Genomic DNA, 19,174 nt, shown 5'->3' with positions numbered 1-19,174 from the left:
TATCATGGATTTTTTAGATAAGACGTAACCACAGACGTAACATAAAATGATAAACGTACGTAGTAGGTAGTACTACTAACGCCATCTAATGCACCTACTTAGTTTTAAGTAGCGCCCACTGTGTGGTGGCGCTGTGTGGCTAATATAAACAAAAACTCGTTAGATTCTTGAAGCACTTGAATATGAAATGGCTGGTTTTAAGTCGATTATTTAATCTTTTATTAATACATTTTATTATTTATTTGTTGATGTGGCTGAATGTATAATATTAAGCTTACGATAAAAAAATCTCTATGGTATATGATGGTTTACCAGAAAGGTAAAAATAACCCTGCCGTGGGGAAAACATCGTAAATATACTAAGGGCTGTTTCAATCACATTGATTAATTTTATTTTAAATGCCATGTGATGTCTATTCGAAAAACCAACAGAGATTTCAGTGGATATTTAACAATTGGTGAAACAGTTTCGAAGTTTGCTTAATGCGTATAATTTACTGAGTTTTCCCTTTGCAGCACTGGCACAAAGTAAACAGTTTTTGGGTAATCAAATGCCATGATTATTATTTATATTATTTTTTGGGATATAGCTTTTTGATGGATCGCGTACTAAGAGATTGTATATCATTTCATAGGTAAGTACTAATTTAGTCGTCTTCGAGATTTTAAGGAGGTACGTGCATGAGTTTGTGCTAGTGTCGCCCCCTGGCAGAGCTTTGAATAGCCCTATTGTGCAACGGATCGTGTGAATGTATGAATCAACCGAAGTGTTTAAAAGTACGGTGCTGAAAAATATTTACAACCAAATTTATTTTTGCTGTAAATTAATTTAACACAAATGTGAATTAGATATTGGGAGCAAAGTTAAATAAGCAATAGGTGCATGTTATTGTAAGTCTTATTATTTTAAGGCCTTATGTCCAATGATTTAATAAATAAATACTAAATACTAAAAGTCTACGTAAATACAACTGGTCGTTTTTTTTTCGGCATACATCAAATTTGTCAATTTTACCATAGGACAAGGTTCCATTTTCGATGATATTCAGGATGGACAATTTTCAAATTGTCATTTTTTTGCTTTGACGTATAATTTCGAGTTGTCCATTTTTCATTTGCACCAAAGGACAGTTAATCATAATCAATTGGTGATTTTAGTAAAGTTTTTTGAGGAGCTGCGTTTTGAGGAGCGCTTGGTAAGAGATTGTTTTTTCATTCCTTTCAATTTAGTCGTCATTCAGATTTTAACCGGGGTAGTGAATGATCGGTACCACTGAATTGGAAAACTGTTGAATAGTCTTACTGTGTCAACGGATGGTGTGAATGTATGAATCCACCCGTTTAAGAGCTACGGTGCCACAGACAGACACACAGACACACATAGCGGTCAAACTTAAACACTCCTCTTTTGCGTCGGGGGTTAAAAAGACGTATTAAGTATAACAAAAGAAAAACGTAAGTTACGACAAATCTTTTTTCCACGAATAGCTCTCTATAAGTATATGGTAGTGTGTAATTTTTGCTCCAGACATGAATACTTATTCAGGTTTGCCTACAAAAGTACAAATCTAATAGATTGAAGTTTTTTCTAAAAACTAATAGGGAGAATAAATTTATAAGCTGGGAACATTTGTTTTCCATTCCATTTCGCACGAACGCAAGATGGCTGCCAATTTATGTGAATGCAAGGACATGTAGAAAAGTGATATTCTTGACTGGTGTGATAATACACTACAAATGTGATTTTTACGTTATAGATATACAAATAGTATAGTGTTAACGCTTCGTTAATGGTTTTGTGCAATTTTTTATAAGTTATCTATGTTAAATCGTGAGTGCAATACTGCGTTAGATTTGTGGCATTTATAATGTTCTGTGTTGATTCGTGATTATTTATGCAGTGTTAGTCCTTTTGGGCTGAAATGATGCTTGTTATTGGATGATACAGGGAGTTCCATGTAAGTACCATCAGTTGTACACTTAGTTTGTGAATTCTTTTGATGTTTGTTGAAGTGTTTCGTCAGTAACCTATTTGACTATATCGGGGTTTTTGAGTTTATTGTATCGTGGCTGGCGCCGGGCTGCCGGCTCCGCGAGCAGCTGTTGGGTTCTCATGGGGCGGCTCTTTCGGCTCAATCAGGTTAACTCGGCCCTAGTAATTTCAGAGCAAACTTATGTTGAAAGTTTAACTATGAACAGATGTTTTATTTAGTTCTTTGTTTGACTTTGTCAAGCGATTGTGTTTCTGACAGCAGTATCGCGCTGGTTTTTTCCGTTTTCAAGGCGCTCTGTGCTAAGAATTTTTTCAATCGATGTTGCCGACAGGCGTAAACCTCGACGCGCGGGGTTGGCATAAGTTCTGTAGCGGTCGTAACTATAACTATTTATTTTAGCAGTTTACGCTTCCTAACTTAAACTTTGCCCTTACGGGTTAATGCCTTGTTCATCTGTCATGCAAATCCATAAATTTAACAAATATTTGTAGTCCAACTGGAAACCAGCTTTTAATTCGATTCAAATAGCCTTCTAGAACAGTCAGAGTGCACAAGTGGGCAGGGCAAAAGCCTTATGTGATTAATAACTCATTCTGATATTAATATCTTGAACACACACCACAACACTACAAATATACAATTATTGTTATCTTATCATTGTAACCCCAGAAGTTTTCAACTGAACCCCATTTTATTTGAACATAAAAAAGGTTGAACACAGCCAGTGTTCACATTTTTTAAAACAAATAAGTAATTTATTTTATACTAGTGTACTTCCTATGTATTGTTTAGTCACCAAAGTTAATTATTGAACTTTAACTGTTGTTTATTCATTATCTTTGAAGCCATTTATTTACAAGAAACATTTACTTCATTGATTTTATTATTATTATTATTATTTAGAAGCCTGTGAGGTGTCCCACTGCTGGGCAAAGGCCTCCCCCCATGTCCTCCACTCCATTGATTTTAAATATTCTAAATATTAGTTGTTTAAAGGACTAGAATTTAATGCTACCTGTTTCCAAACTGCTCAGTTTATGCGCCTGTTTGATTAGTTCCTTTTAATTTATGTCACTAATATCTGTTATGCTATATCTGTTTAATATGTGTAATCAAGCAAAGACAGCACAGTATGTCTTAAATTTGTTTTTAACAAAAAACGGAACCAACTTCAAAAACTTTTAAAATAATTTTCTACTAGTTTGAAGTTGGTGCCTCAGCACGATCCAGCAGGAGTGGAACTATAGTCGCCTACCTCACGTACATACTATATATTGGGCTTCAATCACTCCTGCTGGCTTGTTTTTTGTTTAAAAAAATTTTTTTTCTTACTTTTTAGCGATTTGTACCCAAAGTGCATCTCACAACGATTCCATTAAGCTCAAACACAGCATAGTTATATCATTTTATAACAGAGTACCGGTACCTACGGTCTTCTTTATCAGGGTCCAGTTCACCAAATGATACTTTCTGAATGTAAATACTTGACTAGTTAAAAATGCCAAAAAATCGCTATAGCTGCTTTAAAAATTCGAGGGTTGCTCTTGATTTCTCTAAAATCCCAGCATCAGATCCTGACTTAGTGTCAATGGAACCACCTCGGAAATATGTCCTTTAGAACTAAAAAAGATTTTTGAAATTCGCTAAACAAACATAAAAAAAACCCCCTTGAATTGAGAACCTTCTTTTCTGAAGTCTGGCCCTTACACATTGATCTATGTCTTGCCAAGTAATGTCACGGTCGCCTGTTAAACATTCTTTGAACGGCGTAACCTATGAGTTCCACCAGATTAACTGCTGTGCCTGTTAATGGGGAAATTTATAACCGCACATAAAAGTGCTGTTATGTAAAAACTGCAATTAGACTCAATCTGGCTTGACGGGTTTCATTCCATTTAATGCCTCAACCTTATTAGCTGTTTGGCTAAGAGTATGGTGCATTTCACATAGTAATATTTCACTTATTTATTTAAATTTACATCCCTAAACTATAATATGACTTTGAATAAACTATTCATTAATTTTGTGTTTACATATCATTGATAACATGGTCAAATTAAATAGGTTAATTAAAAATAGGTTCTTGAGTTAATTCATTTCAAAAACCATGTTCTAGAGCCTGATACAATTTTTCTTGAGTTGATTGGTTTCTTGCACCCTTTTTAATATAATAATAACCAACAAAAAGTTGGAAAACCTTGACTTTTTCTCTTCAAAGTTCAATATCTCGAAAACGGCTGAACCGATTTTGATAAAACACGTCTAAGAACCATTGCTAGAAAACATGCTTTCAAAGAAAAAAAACCGCATTCAAATCGGTCCACCCGTTTAAGAGCTACGGTGCCACAGGCAGACACACATAGCGGTCAAACTTTTAACACCCCTCTTTTTGCATTGGGGGTAAAAACTGCATTTTAAATATTTTTGTCATAAATTACCACTTTATGCCTGCAGTTTTGGCCCTCTGTGAAAGATTTAATGATAGCTTCCTTTTCAATGCATTTCTATGAAACTCGAGGATGGTTGCTGAATTTCTAGTCTCTAGCTCAGTGATTGTGTATGGTCATCAGCTGTAGGTGTAGGTCATCCATCCACTGTTGAAGTCACTTAATCTTATATATTACAAGTAGATGGTTAATTTATTCATACCTTTATGAGAACCTGAATCACACAGGCCATATTAAATTAGTTTTCATTGTTTTGTGTTCCAATTCACTTCTTGCTTATGATAATAAGTAACACAGGTGCATGGTTTCAGCAGCATAGTATGCATTAGCATGTGCCATGTGTTGCATACATTTTACTTGGGGTTACAGTGCAGCCACAAAAAACTGACAATGAGTCATGTACAGTCAAGTGGCCAAAGTTACAAAAATATGTATGTACAGTCAGCGTCATATAGTATGTAGCAGTCAAGATCACCAAATACTTGGAAACATCCAAATAGTCATTAACATTGACCCAATCAAAGCGATCAAATTGCTCAGGACATCCATTGCATACAAATAAACTGGTAGTGTAGCAGCCATAATATCCAAAAGTATGGGACACTTGAAAACTGAGCTTTATTTAAAAGGTTTAAGGTTTAATCTCGAGTTGAGTGTGAAATAAATTAACATGCCATAAGATTCGACTTTTTGTTTTTGACAATCACCGAAAAGAGTACCAACTTGTCAGTAATCGTTCCGTCTCTTTTCTTTTGGAGCCTAACGGCTTTTTTCACATTTTTATTTACATTGTCAGAATTCTGGATTAACGGATTTCCTTTTAAATATGGCTTGAATTGGCCAGTATAATTACATTATAAAAGAGTTATTACACGGAGCCGGGAAAATAAATGTAAGGCTTTTTAGCCATATAGGTGTCTTTAGAATGCATGAGATTTCTTTTCCTTTTGCCACTAGTTGTTCTGTAGGGGTATTAAATAAAATCATATTGAAGAACACACTACTAAATATTTAATTGCAAAACATTCTTGGTCAGAATATTGTTCTACAGCATTGTTTGAACTGTCCATTGTTAATGTCAATATAACACGGCATGCTTAAAAAGCAAGTTTGATGATGCCTGTTGCTTAGAAGAATTTGCTATGCCAACAATTAAGAATTTGAATTTGTGGTTTGAGTCAAAATAATATTTGGTAGTTAATAATATCCGAGGTTTTGATGAACCACTGCAGTGAGATGCTGTTTGGGATGGGATTTTGCATTCTCTGTACCTAGCATGTCTAGGTTTGTAGTGGCAGCAGGGCCCCCAGAGTTGTATGGCATAATGTACATAACATACAGGCTTTAAAATTATCTTATTTGAACAGCAGGCATTAATTATGCTGAATTGGGACCATTTTTGTGACCATGATTATGTATTTTGATGACTGGATGGCCAAGTGGTTAGAGAACCTGACTACGAAGCTTAAGGTTCCGGGTTCGAATCCCGGCCGGGGTAGATATTTGTATGAATAATACAAGTGCTTGTTCTCGTATCTTGGATGTTTAATATGTATTTATCTATATAAGTATGTTTATCCGTTGCCTAGTGTCCATAGTACAAGCTTTGCTTAGTTTGGGACTAGGTCAATTGGTGTCAAGTGTCCCCATGATATTTTTCGTGATTACGTATTTTAATTTGTTTATTTTTATTATTTTTTTAGTTAATGTCATAAATAAATGTTTTCTTCCCTTCTTAAAAGGTGTGAATGTATATGTACTTATCAATATATATAAATATAATGTTGTGCTTAGTGAGTTCAATTATTCTTTAAAAAATATGCAAATGTGCTTACACATAATGGTTTTTAATTTAACACGTACAGATGCCTAAGCTGCACTGTATCATATTAGTAACCAAAAAAAGTAGCTACTAAATTATGATTTGCTTTCATTGATCAATAACAATATTTCAGCTCCACTTCTTAGGAGGCCATAGATTCAATTTATATTATTCTTTAAGCTAAGCCCTGACCCTGTGACCCAGTAGGGTCAGGTCAAGTCAGACCTTATATTAAACAATAAATACCAAAACTTAAAAATATTTTTCAATAAACCATTTTTAATGTGCATTCCACTAAGGAAGCCATCCATATTGCTGATCTGTTTGGTTGAAATTCGAAATTAATGATAACAGTATCTGAATAAGTATCCACAGAGAATGCTAATCTTTTTATTATTATTATTATCTCAAATTGATTGTGTTGTATTTGTATGATTATTGAAGCACGTGTTTAAAATAATGAAGTCAGAATTAATCTCTAAAATAATCGTTCCCATTTGAACCGGTAATTCAATTGTTATTTTTACCAAATTCTGAAGGAATTCCCAAAGAATGCACCGTGAACCGAAGCAACTAGAGGTCTATGGGGGAGGCCTATGCCCAACAGTGGATGTCCTACGGCTGAGATGATGATGATGATCACGAATGACGCCACAGTGGTCTTCATTTAATGCATTTCATGTTTTAAACACTTCAGGTAAATTTACGTGTGTACATAAAGGTACAGCGTAAATACCGAATTCCATGCAAATCCGTCCTAACGTATCATCAGCCAAATATGTGGTCTATAATCCTAACCCCAGACCAACAAGAAAAATCGTGCAACCGTGCCCTTTACGACCTCGCAATGTACCTATGTAATGTAATACAACTTGCAACATTTTTCTTGCAAGTCTTAAGTTGGCTTAAAGATAAGACGTGTCTGTTAACTTAAAAGTTGGACTACTTATTTGGCTTACCGTACATTTACCACACGAAACTGGGCTAGGTTTTTAAATTCCGTTCGTTTTTCGACCTATGCTCATGACCTCCGAATTAATCAGCAAAACCAACATGCTAGTAAACGCTCGGCTCTGTTAACAATCCTGGCTGTCAATATTTGCACAGCGATGATACTTAGGGGGGTAATGAGATAGCCGGCAAGCTCTATTATGTTACCAATAACGTTCGTGGGCATCGAATTTCTTTGAAGTAAACGATGAAGAGGAACGTCATTGTTTTCAGAGTTTATGGGGCCTTTGGAGTTTTCTTGATGGATGTCTTGTGTGGCTGCGGCTGCACAGTTGATTAGAGTGAGATGATTCAAATATATAGTCCAATCGTGTATTTTAGTTTCTTATCTATTTCATACTAAAATAATTCGGTATGCATGCTTAATTGCGTGGCATACGTAGCGACCTTAGTTTGTCGTGATTTGGCTGCATGCCTACGTCTTTTTTTTTTTAAATAAAACTGACCTGTGATTGAGCCATATCTCTTTCTGACCTTATCACATCTAGCTTTGAAGAGCCCAAGGTTGTATCTACCTGGAAATACGGATTATGGGTGCGAATTCCATTCCTTAGCAGTTCTCATTAGGAATTCTGAAGAGAACCGCTTTGTACGGGCCAATGGATGGAATACTAACTGCATAAGTGAAGACGCTCCCCCCGCCTGGATGTCCGTTAGCAAAATGGAGATGCAGGAATTACAAGATTTTTTTGCGCACACTCACCAAACTGTATCCGGTAAAAAACAGACAAGGCTCTGCAGACTGTTTCTGAGCAACGGACTATCACCAATGATTTTTTGCCGCAAAATTGGAGGTAGATCTGTTACCGACAATCTTTGACTGATAATTCAAGCGTCACGTTATGATGAAGTTCAGCTTGCTTACGTCCTTTACACTTCAGCTAGATCTGTTTGTAAAGTTTTGTAAAGTTTTTACGTTGCCTCCAACATGTATTCTAGGCTAGAATGGCCACCGGCTTACAGCCTTATTCATAAAAAACCTTAATCGAGTTTGATCGGTCTGTTACTTAGCAGACTGATTAAGCTTAATAGACGGTTGTCAAGAAGTATGATTCATAACACTGGCTAGCAGTCTGCTAGTTGTTGAGCTGCTGATAGACGGATTAGACGCGTTATGTTGGCCACCTTGACAAATCAAAGACAAAAAATGGCCTAATCGATAATTAAAAAAAAAATTGACAGCAGTGACAGCAAATTAGCAGGAAAAAAAATAAAAAGCGAGATGTTTGTTTTCCCGCCATTTCCGATCCGCATGTTTATGTTGTGTAAAAAGCCATAATTATGTTAATCATCCTATTTTCTTTTTCATATTTATTGTTAATTTATTGTTGCTAATTTAGAAGATTTTAAATACAAATTCCTGAAAATAATTTTCCAGTTTTTTTTTTTAATCTGCGTAGCCCTGCCTTCACTATAAATATCTTCGGTATGGTTTTTTGCTCTTGTCAAAGTCAGCTGTTCATACTTGTGGCGGCCATTTTGTGACTTAGCAGGGAGATAAAGGAGGGTCTACGGTCCTCTAACTTTAGCAGAGCCTTGATCGACTGATTAGCGCTAACAGACGTTTATGAATCACGTTTTTTAGCATCGGGCCTTCAAGGAGCCTTCAAGGTAGCTCTAACTTTTTATGAATAAGGCTGTTAGACTATAAGTGCGTCGGCGACCCAACAACATTGTAAGCCTACGAAAGAGAAGCATCTATTCAAAAGCACATAGATAACATATATATCACCGAAATAAGCACTTTTAGAAATAAACTTCTCAAACGAGGAATCATATGCGCCATGCTGTCACCGTCGAAAAAAAGATGGTTGTGGCGTTATAGCCGAAGTACCTATTCCACGTTGTACAGCACAGCTTGGGCGTTTCTCGAAAAACCGACTCGGATTCTGAGAATCTTGTTCAGATTCCTTTTTTTTCTCCGGACACTTGCAATATTCTTGTCGTGCCGCGGCATTCCTCGCATACCGGCAAACCGTCGGCTGTTCGATCCAGTTAGAGATTTTTTATTGATGTAATTAAAATACTAATACTAATGTAATTTTCTTTGAGTGGACGAGGCAAGAAGCTGGGTTATATATAATAAATGAAAACGATCCAGTTTGGGCTACTGCTACTAGGATAACAAGAGTTGCGAATAGAGATTACATCTAAACTCCCACTCAGTCTACGGAGCCATGCATCTATTATAGCATTATAACGTTTTAAACTTTCGTGATTCTCACTCATAGTCAAAATACCATAAAGGGACTTATCACGCTATTTTTACACAAGTAAAAAAAAGTAACCAAAGTGTTTGTGTAAAAATAGCGTGATATAATAGCGTGATATAAACGGGACTTCGTTTATGGTATTTTGACTATTATAGCATTGCCTGACAAGGAGGAATATTATTATACCTACTTCTGTATAAAAAAAATGTTCTACCGCGGGTCTTGAATGAAGTCCAACCTGGAGTAGAGGGGAAGGAGACAGACTCACGGGGAGAAGTTGCAAGTGTCCAACTTTAGGCTGTGTTTCCACCAGAGATGTGCGAGGACACGTTTCGAGGAATGTCTTTGTCACGAACCACTAGAAATGCTCGGTGGAAACAGCTTGGCTATTGGTTCATTACAAACACATTCCTCGTACATCTCTGGTGGAAACACAGTCTTAAGCGGTTAATAACAATTTCAAATCCCTCTAGAGTGGCGCTAGAGCTACACTACAGGAGTGTCTTAAATTATTTAGTAATCATCATCATCAGGCAGAAGACGTCCCCCTTAGAACGCCACAATGAACGATAACTCGCCACTTGCATTACCCCCGATTCTCACGATGTGGTTAGTCCACCTAGTGGGAGGCCTGCTCACGCTTGGTCTTCCGGTTCGTGGTCGCCACTCGAGAACGTTTCTCTCCCAACAGTTATCTGTTATTCGAGCGATGTGGCCCGCCCATCTTTAGTTCTTCGACGAATTTCCGTATTCCGGATTCTATCGCGCAAAGAAACTCCAAGCATAGCTCTCTCCATAGCTCGTTGCGTGACTATTTAGTAAATATATCCTAGAATAACTGCTGTGAGACATCGTGGTCCAGTATTATACTATACAATGTCTGAGACCATACTTGGCAAGCGTGTGTCCTTTAGAACCGAGAGACAGGTGAAGCGTCATAAATTAATCTCAAATTGTCAATGACGCAGTTTTAATAGTCCCTACTTATAGCTTATGCCCGCGACTTCGTCTGCGCGGATCTAGGTTATCGCACGGTGGCGCCTTCTACTGGAATAAAAGGTGTCCTATGTTGATCCTTGGGGTTCAAACTACCTTTATACCAAATTTCATCAAAATCGGTTCAGTGGTTTCGACGTGAAAGCGTAATAGACAGACAGACAGAGTTACTTTCGCATTTATAATATTATATAGTAGGGATCCACGCAATAAAGAGACGATCGTTGTTGAGGCCAGGCCCTTTACTACCAAGTGCAAAATAGGAACTTCGTATCAGAAGCTTCAGGTCAATGCTTAGTACTACCCGGTATCGTCGGTTCTATTTGACAACCAGGCTGCGAAAATCTTTGTCTTTGTTTTTGCTTGTATTAGGTACCTATATTCAAAGAATGTCTGTTATGTTTGTTTGTTATTTGAACCTTAAATTATACATTATTATAGTAACTTTGAGTAAAAATTGTATGTGACTGAGTGCGTCAACTCCTATTGGTTCCGACAGAATATCAGCGCTGTGACAGCAATGTCGTAGCACATGCTGAGTCGGCGCCTTTTCGCGGCTGTGCCGTGACAACTTAATTTAAATATGTAACAATCTGAATCGTTTGTTTATGTAGAATTGTCATGGCATGTTTGTGAATAAAGTTTTTTATCTATCTATCTATCTATCTATTTATCTTGCCGGTACGATACGAACTTCAATTTTCGTATTTCGTAGTAGCCCCTCAGGTGCCTAGCAGGTGAGCGGTGAGCGGTGAGCGCCACCCCTTTGTTTGAGCCACGTGGCTGTTAGGGGAGTGTTGTACAGCAACTATTGATGACGTTGTTCGTTTTATGAGCCCCTTTCGTGCTTTTAGTTACGAGGGCTACAAGTAACAAGCATTAATCTATTAATATTTTTTTATTGTAATCACATTTCACGAATGTTTGATTATTTCTTAATATTATTGTGGTTTTCTCGTCTAAATTGTTACAGGCGTATACTTATTTTCCTAACCTCGCTCAGCCCTTACCGCTGCTTTTTCTGCACAGAAATAGGCTTGTGTTTGTGTACTGAGATGGATCACGCTTGCCTAATAAATGTCCATTCACCCTAGATTTGAAGACGGCTAGATTGTAGCGATCAGGGGACACAGAAGCTAGCAGAGCATTCCACTCCTAATCTGTCGGGAAAATAAAAGACGAGCGAAAACGCTTTGTGCGAATTGTAGGGATGCTGACAAGACAAGGGTGAAGACCCCGCCTACTTCTGGTCGACCTGTGAAAGAAAGGAGCTGGTGGAATAAGACCGGTGTAGCTTCGACGCACATTGTCCAAATTGTAACTTATAGAATTAAAAAATCAATAAACCCGACTGCCTTAAAAATACTAAAAAGAAAAAAACAAGTCTAGTGGGCTAGAACTTTGTTAAGTAGCTAACTTAAAGTTCAACAGTCGGGACCCATTAGGTAATAATTTTTGAGCGTCACTATTTAAATGGGTCCCGACTGTTGAACTTTAAGTTAGCTACTTAACAAAGTTCTAGCCCACTAGACTTGTTTTCTTCTTTTTAGTGTTTTTTAAGGCAGTCGGGTTTATTGATTTTTTAAATTTAATATTTTATTTCCCACTTTTCTGTGAAAATGGTATATTAAAACGATTATAAATATATATATTTAGAATGGGCTAATTATAAGCTTTCATTTGATACCCCACTCGATAGGTTTGAATAAAAAACATTCTTTAAATACTTACAATTTGGCGCCAAAATTCCGCCATTTCATCATCATTTATCAAAATCGGTTCAGCCATTGAGTAGTTACGAGAGGACATAGGAATAGACATACATACATACGCGCCAAACACATAAACCCTCCTTCTTCGCAGTCGGGTAAAAACGAGCCTCTCTTCTGCGGCTGCCGCTGCTTTCGTATTTGCTTTGCTTTCCTCGCACATATTTAGTGCAAATTTGAAGTAGGATAAGGATATAAACGTTAAAGGAGACCCTGTACATGATACAGACAAGAGTTTGTAATTACAGGCGTACTAGCGTGTAGTAGGCAGGGAGTGGGAGCATGTAATGTTCGCATGCCCCTAATCTCCGAGGTTCTGGCGCACCCCTTCAACGTAATGTAATGTCCGACCCTAATTTAAATACCTGCCTACGCAGCCTCGACCTGTTATTATAAGCCAAACAATGCACGACATGCAGAATGCCGGGTGTCGTAAAAATAATCGGAAAATGACAAGAAATCCATGCTTAGTTCCCAACCCGCGTAGTACTCGTTAGTTTGTCAGACAGCGGTACACATTTGGAGCGTCTATATTGAACGGCAAAAATCTGGCCCTCAAATGTATGCCGTAAGTACCTAATAGGTAATTTTATATGTAGAATGGGCCAAATTTTGTGCCGCTGCATAGTATATCTTATAACATTAACTGCATGAGATCGAGCAACCGTGTGTATACTGATAGTCAACTGTGTAGACGGCATTATCTATGTCTCGAATATAATCGAAAAGCAATTAACAACCGGAATTTTGATCACATTACTTAAGGGAAAAAAGCAATGTCAGATTGTGTCATGTCCGATGCAATAAAAGGGTTCGTATCATTTCGATTAAAAAAGTAGCTGGTCTGAATAGTAACTGGTCTAAAAAGCAGCTGGTCTAAGTAACAAGTGGTCTAAGAAGTAACTGCTCTAAGTACGAAGTAGTTTAAAAAGCAACTGGTACTAACCTGTTTTTGTCGGAAACAAAGGTAGGTTAGAGTTGCGTCAAGGCACGAGGCGCCTCAGGCGCAGGCTCGCGGAATAGGAGCTCCGCGTCGACTTTGAGTCAAAGAATTTTGGACCACTTGATGCTTAGACAAATTGTTACTTAAACCACTTGCTACTTAGACCAGTTGCTTCTTAGACCACTTGCTAATTTGCTAAGTAGCTGCTTTTTAGACGAAATGGTACTAACATAACCCCAATAAAACTGTGCATACCTATGTCAGTTACGGTTTAGATTAATGTTATAAGTGTCATGAGAGAGGAGTTCCTCAACAATATTACATTACCTCATTCGTTACTCACTTCTCTGTTAAATCCCCTAATTCGCTAATCCGTAATAAGCCACGGTCTGGTACCACGCAATGCAATTTGCCTCATTATTTGATGTAGCGAGCGCTGCCGGCCGCCGATTCATCAAACGCCGACACTGACGGATGGCTCGTCGCCGCCGGCTGCCGCGCGGCGTGTCCGGCGGCAACCGGCAAGGATGTGACTGCTCCCTGCTATCATAGTCGTTCATCATCAGATATAGCCGAGTGGACAGCTATTTTATTTAACGCATTCACTGCCACCGACGCACATATGCGTTCTCGGACGGAACTTCGCCCAGTGCCGCTGTCATAATTAGTCATACATATTGAACGCATATGTGCGTCGGTGGCACCTGTGGAAGTCAGGTGGCAGTGAATCCGTTAATAATAATGTTAATGGTGCCATGTTTCTAGGGAAGGCAAAAAACAATGACCTTCTCACCTAGCGCAGGGATCACGATCACAATTTTTTTTACGTAGGTAAGTATACGTATAATTCATTACATATGTATTAATTCAACATTTAAGCACAGAATAAATAATAGTACAATACAATGACTTTATATTGTACACCAGAAATAGTAAGCGATATAGAAAACAGTTAAATACTACATACACAACAGACAGTTAAATATTTTTTAAACACACAGCACATTAAAACTTATTTAAGTTTATTTATATTATATTATGTTTATAAAACTATCCCGTTTACATTGTCGTTTTTTTTTAAAGTAAGTATATAGCAAAATAAAAGTTTATAAATACGAAATTTTGTTTTATATTTCGTTGTTTACTTTTATTGATTGGTTGTGGTTTTTATGCCTACGTTGTAGTGGGGTAGGTCGGAACGGAAGTTACGAGGAAAATTGATCAATATACACATTTTTAATCTTGTTTACTTAAACAAAATAATCGAAAGTAAACATAAGGGTCGGCCGGCTCCCTTTCCTCCCACCCCGGTAGTTTTTAATTGTACTGCGAAACATGAAAAAATTGAATGTCGCGTTTACCACGACAGTAGAATTTGAGAAAATGAAAATCTCTAGCAGGCCAATTCAATTAAGGTGAAAAAGTCGTCGTGTCGTGCTTTTACATAATCTAACCTATTCCAATGAATGCCTAGCGAATAACTAATGGTGTTTATGTTGAAATATCAAAAAATAGAGGACATTTTTACTAAAGTCAATAAAATGTAATAATGGAGCTTTTGATTTAGTTTCGCAATTACGAACAGGCACAAATATATTCAGGCGAAATGAGCCCGTTGTGTAAATAAACTACTCAATTTTGTTCGCCACAAACAGTAGTGTTTTTGTTTGCCGACTAAATGGTGGTTTTGGTTGTTTATAGTCTGGTCTAGTTAGTTCTAAATGAAAACTAAATTTTGGACTGTCGACCGACTCTCAGTTTATTTAGTGTTCGTAATAATATTAAAGATTGGAGATGTTCTATAGAATATTCTAGAGTTAGGAGTGGAGTACCGGTATTAAATTTACTTAAAACCAACAATACTGTTGAATAAGGGCCATAGACTTGCATTGCATCACGAAAATATAAAACTAAACTACTTATACCTTGTTCGATTGTGAAGTGAGAATGACATTGAACCTTGAGGTATTGAGGCAATTTTATGGTCGACAATACCAAGCAGTAAATCAATTCATTTAAATTTGTTCCTAATAAAATATCAGATTAAACATAGCAACAATTAACATATTCCAATCATTATTTATTTCCAACGACATGCTCTCTGCCCATCGCTAATGATTATAAAATGGCACGTTATTAATCGGATATGTATTAGAAATCGTATTTTGTTTGTTAATCCATTAATTATTTACACCGTAGCCTTTTATAGCGTTCTGTTCTATACTTATCGCTCCTAGACACGAATGTCGTGATTGTAGCATTATGTAAGGCTATAAAGTGACAGTATTTAATTTATCTCTACAACACTCATAAACCTGAGTAAAACGATTCACTCAATGGAACAACGAATATTTGGAGTTTTTAGTTTAAAATTTTGAGCAAACTGACGTATTTCGTACCGAATATGACGGATAGATGGTTTGTGTAAGTGCTACCGCCACTCGTTTTTGAACGGTTCCTCATTAATTCAACACTTTAGTAAATTATTTTGGAACATAGGATTCAAAGCACACACTTCTTGCTTCCGCCACACACACCGCTCCCGGTATCACTTAGGTTCGCATCTCTTGCTGGAAACAGAAACAGAAATGGATGAATGAAATAACATGAGTTTTGAAAAATATGCTGCATTCACTCCATTAAACGACCAACGAATACACTCCGCTCTTACATCACAGGTTGTGTGCATAATTTATATGTCCTTTGAAATAATACGCGTACGGTTTACGAGTAAAAATTACAACGCGGCTGCCGGCTTCAGGGATTTGCAATAAAGGGTTCGGCATCATTATTATTTCAGCTTGCTTTTGTGCTGAACCTAAGCCGGTATTAAGGCTGCGGAGAATGAGCTGAGTATTTTAAAATAATATGTCCTGCGGTTGGAGCCGAGAGCTCTATTTTTCACTGAGGCATGCTGTGGCTACTTTGCTAATAAGCAAAAACCAAGCCTAAACCAACAAGTTGACAGCGGCTATAGCAAAACAAATTAATTTAATATTAATGTCAATTTATATATTTGAGTTCACCGTCGTTTGGTTCACTATGTGCTGATTTGCTTCACTTTACCCTTGTTTCTAATAACCTTACCTGTGTAGGACACCTTGGAGTATTAATAAAAATTTATAGAATTATTTTAGCGTCATTAATTACTGTTACATTAAATTATTCACGAAAACCTGTACAATATTTTTGACAGTTGACTTCATATTTAGAATACTATATTTGTCAGAATCAGAACTTTTATGTAAATTTATCAATAGCGAGACTATCGGCATTCTATTTTTCCACCGATTCATGGATTCATATCTATTTTTCATCCATTAGGTACCGTTTGTATTGTCCATTATCCATCATTCGGAGTAGACCCTCGGAGCGCCCATATCTAACCATACGCTGAATAATTAATTTTATTTGTGCCATTACACAGGAATGGGGCTACAGGTACAGATTTATAGACCTACCTTTTAAAGCCGGCCACAGACCTACAGATTCTATTCTGTTCTACAAGAGCAGAATAGAATTCACCCGTGTTCATTGTGTGTGACACACGTCGGCTGGACCTAAAAGTCCTGATCAGCGGTGATGTGGGTTGCTTGCTGACCGGGCGTTCTCGTTAACCCGGGTCGGTAGGTATGTGACGATTGGTACATTTTCTGATTTAAATTCTCTTCTTTTCTGCCGTGTTAGGCTCGCATAGAATTCATAATGTACTCCAAGACCTCTTTTGGTCAGTGTAGTGTAGGTTTGCGACGCAAAGAACTACATGAAGTCGTTTTTTATTTTCGATTTATAAGGCAACTTGAACAGCACCCCTGTTTTTTAATTTTATTTTATAAAACGAGGGGGCACACGAGCAGACGGGTCACCTGATGGAGAGCGATCACCGTCGCCCATGGACACCCGCAACACGAGGGGCATCGCAGGTGCGTTGCCGACCCTTTAAGGAATTGGTAGGCTCGTTTTTTAAAGATCCCTAAGTTGTAACGCTCCGGGAATGTTGCCGCTGTAAGCTGATTATGTATGATCTAAACTACCTTGCTTCTCCGTTAAAACCATACATCACAGCTACGTCTGTGCGACACTTATGTATGTTATTTATAACATACAGATCCCACCCACCTCCTTTAAGTAGTTTAGTAGTAGTAGACCTCTAAGTAACACTTGAATCAATGAATTATTTAAAATGTTAATTTATGTATGGTCACGAAAATCATTATCAAATTTTCAATTAACAAGAGGATTTATGAGTGAGAGCAACGCAGTCATATGTTTTATTAACATTATTAAAAACAGATCTACCAAGTTAATAACGAAAGTTGTGATGTCTTCGAAATTATTCAACTTTGATATCAAACTTATTATCCGTTTAGATTACTTTTGTTTCAAACAACACGTCCTGTTCGCAGAGATCTGATGTGGTACCGAGAACTGTAGTTAATCATCAATATACATATCCATTTCCAGGAATGTTCTGAAATAAGGTCTGATTGAAAGATCGTGTACCATCAGCTAAATAAGTGGTCTATCAATTTTGAAACAAGTTCCTATCAAATGATTATGTCGCTAAAGTCGAACTTTCAAGTTGACAGACACGTCTATTGGCATTATTGTTTTATGACATGAAAACGATTATCAAGTTTAGGATGGTAGACCACATATTCGGCTGATGGTATTCACCTGGTAGCAAGCTTGTAAAAGCGATGGTGCTTTTAAAAGTACACGATCGTCATTAACCTCGCTTTATTCGGTGACACACGTCGATCCGCATGTGTAACGAGACAGTTGGTTTATTATTCATTGATTATTTCTGTTGTTGGCTGAGCTGCCTATGCTGTGGTGATATGATTCGTTTTGTCTTTTGAATATTTGATGAGGTAACTGCGTCTCGGCATGGTATCGAGAATCAAGGATGCACGTATTGCACGAGGCTTAGGCACGGGTGGATACAGAGATAATGTTTGTGGGATATCATTGGAGTATTATCGATACGAAAAAAAATTTTTTTTTACCTTACATAAGTGTTGTCAGTAAAAAAAAAATACTACTCAATTTTGCCCGGACTGGCAGGCGTGATAATTTTTTTTTAAATTGAAATATAGCTCAGCTTAGGTATAACGTTACAATGACTACATATAAATGGATAACAAAATGACTATATATAGTCATTTGATATTGTTATGGTTTAATGTTTGTGTGTATATACTCTACCAAGAAACTCCTTTACCTTTTTGTATGGCTTAAAACATCAAAGACTTCAAACTCAAACTCACTTGAAAGATCCAAGAAGCCAACAATTTCCACTATATCTATTTTCTAGTATAAGAATACATGTCATTAATTTTTATAAAGCTTTTTTCAGTGAATAGACTGGTCGAAATTGTTAACATTATTTCTAACGCTAAAAAACGAAGGACATAATACAAGTTATCTGTATCGTACGACCGAACGTTTGACATAACAAAATTGCGCTTTATCGTGCGCAAAATTGAAAACATCGCTTTGTTTGTCCACGACGAATCAATATTTTCGCCGACCGGCTTGAACCCTGTGACGGCTATGTGGTATATGTTATCACCGGATCAGCACAGCGGCCACGCCTTCGCGTTTTAACGTATAACTAACCAATTTGATTCCTAGACAACCATTAGAACCTTGTCATCATGATAATAACGTCATTTGAAAAGCATGTTTACAGACAAATAAAATCATACATGCAAAGCATATCAAAATAATATTTCTCCCAGTGTTTGAGCATATTCGAATGAGCACGTGGTCCCTGCAATGATTTTTTCACTGGATATTTTTAGTCAAAAAGATGTCACGCGTTTGGCGCAATACATTTTGAACATGGACAAAAAGTACTGAAAAATAAATTTACCTCCATTAAATCCTATTGAAAAATATTCTTCAAAGATATTGCGTTGAACTTACCTCAATACTGATGGAAATATTCTGGGTTCATTTTATATTTGCAATTTA

At 37.1% G+C, this 19,174-nt stretch overlaps 1 protein-coding gene across 1 annotated transcript in view; it reads left to right on the top strand.

Annotated features, from left to right (window-relative positions):
• Positions 1 to 1,629: 1,629 nt before the first annotated feature.
• Positions 1,630 to 19,174, top strand: part of LOC141441968 (uncharacterized) — a 162,954-nt gene continuing 145,409 nt past the window's right edge. The window contains exon 1 of the mRNA XM_074106854.1: positions 1,630 to 1,958. Coding sequence (XP_073962955.1) covers positions 1,940 to 1,958 — 19 coding nt within the window. The 5' untranslated portion in view covers positions 1,630 to 1,939. The remainder of the gene's footprint in view (positions 1,959 to 19,174) is intronic.

The sequence above is a fragment of the Choristoneura fumiferana genome, chromosome 24 (assembly GCF_025370935.1).
Source record: "Choristoneura fumiferana chromosome 24, NRCan_CFum_1, whole genome shotgun sequence".
Classification (NCBI taxonomy): Eukaryota; Metazoa; Arthropoda; class Insecta; order Lepidoptera; family Tortricidae; genus Choristoneura; species Choristoneura fumiferana.
The sequence above is the reverse complement of the archived record's forward strand: the minus strand, read 5'-3'. Positions and strand labels throughout refer to the sequence as shown.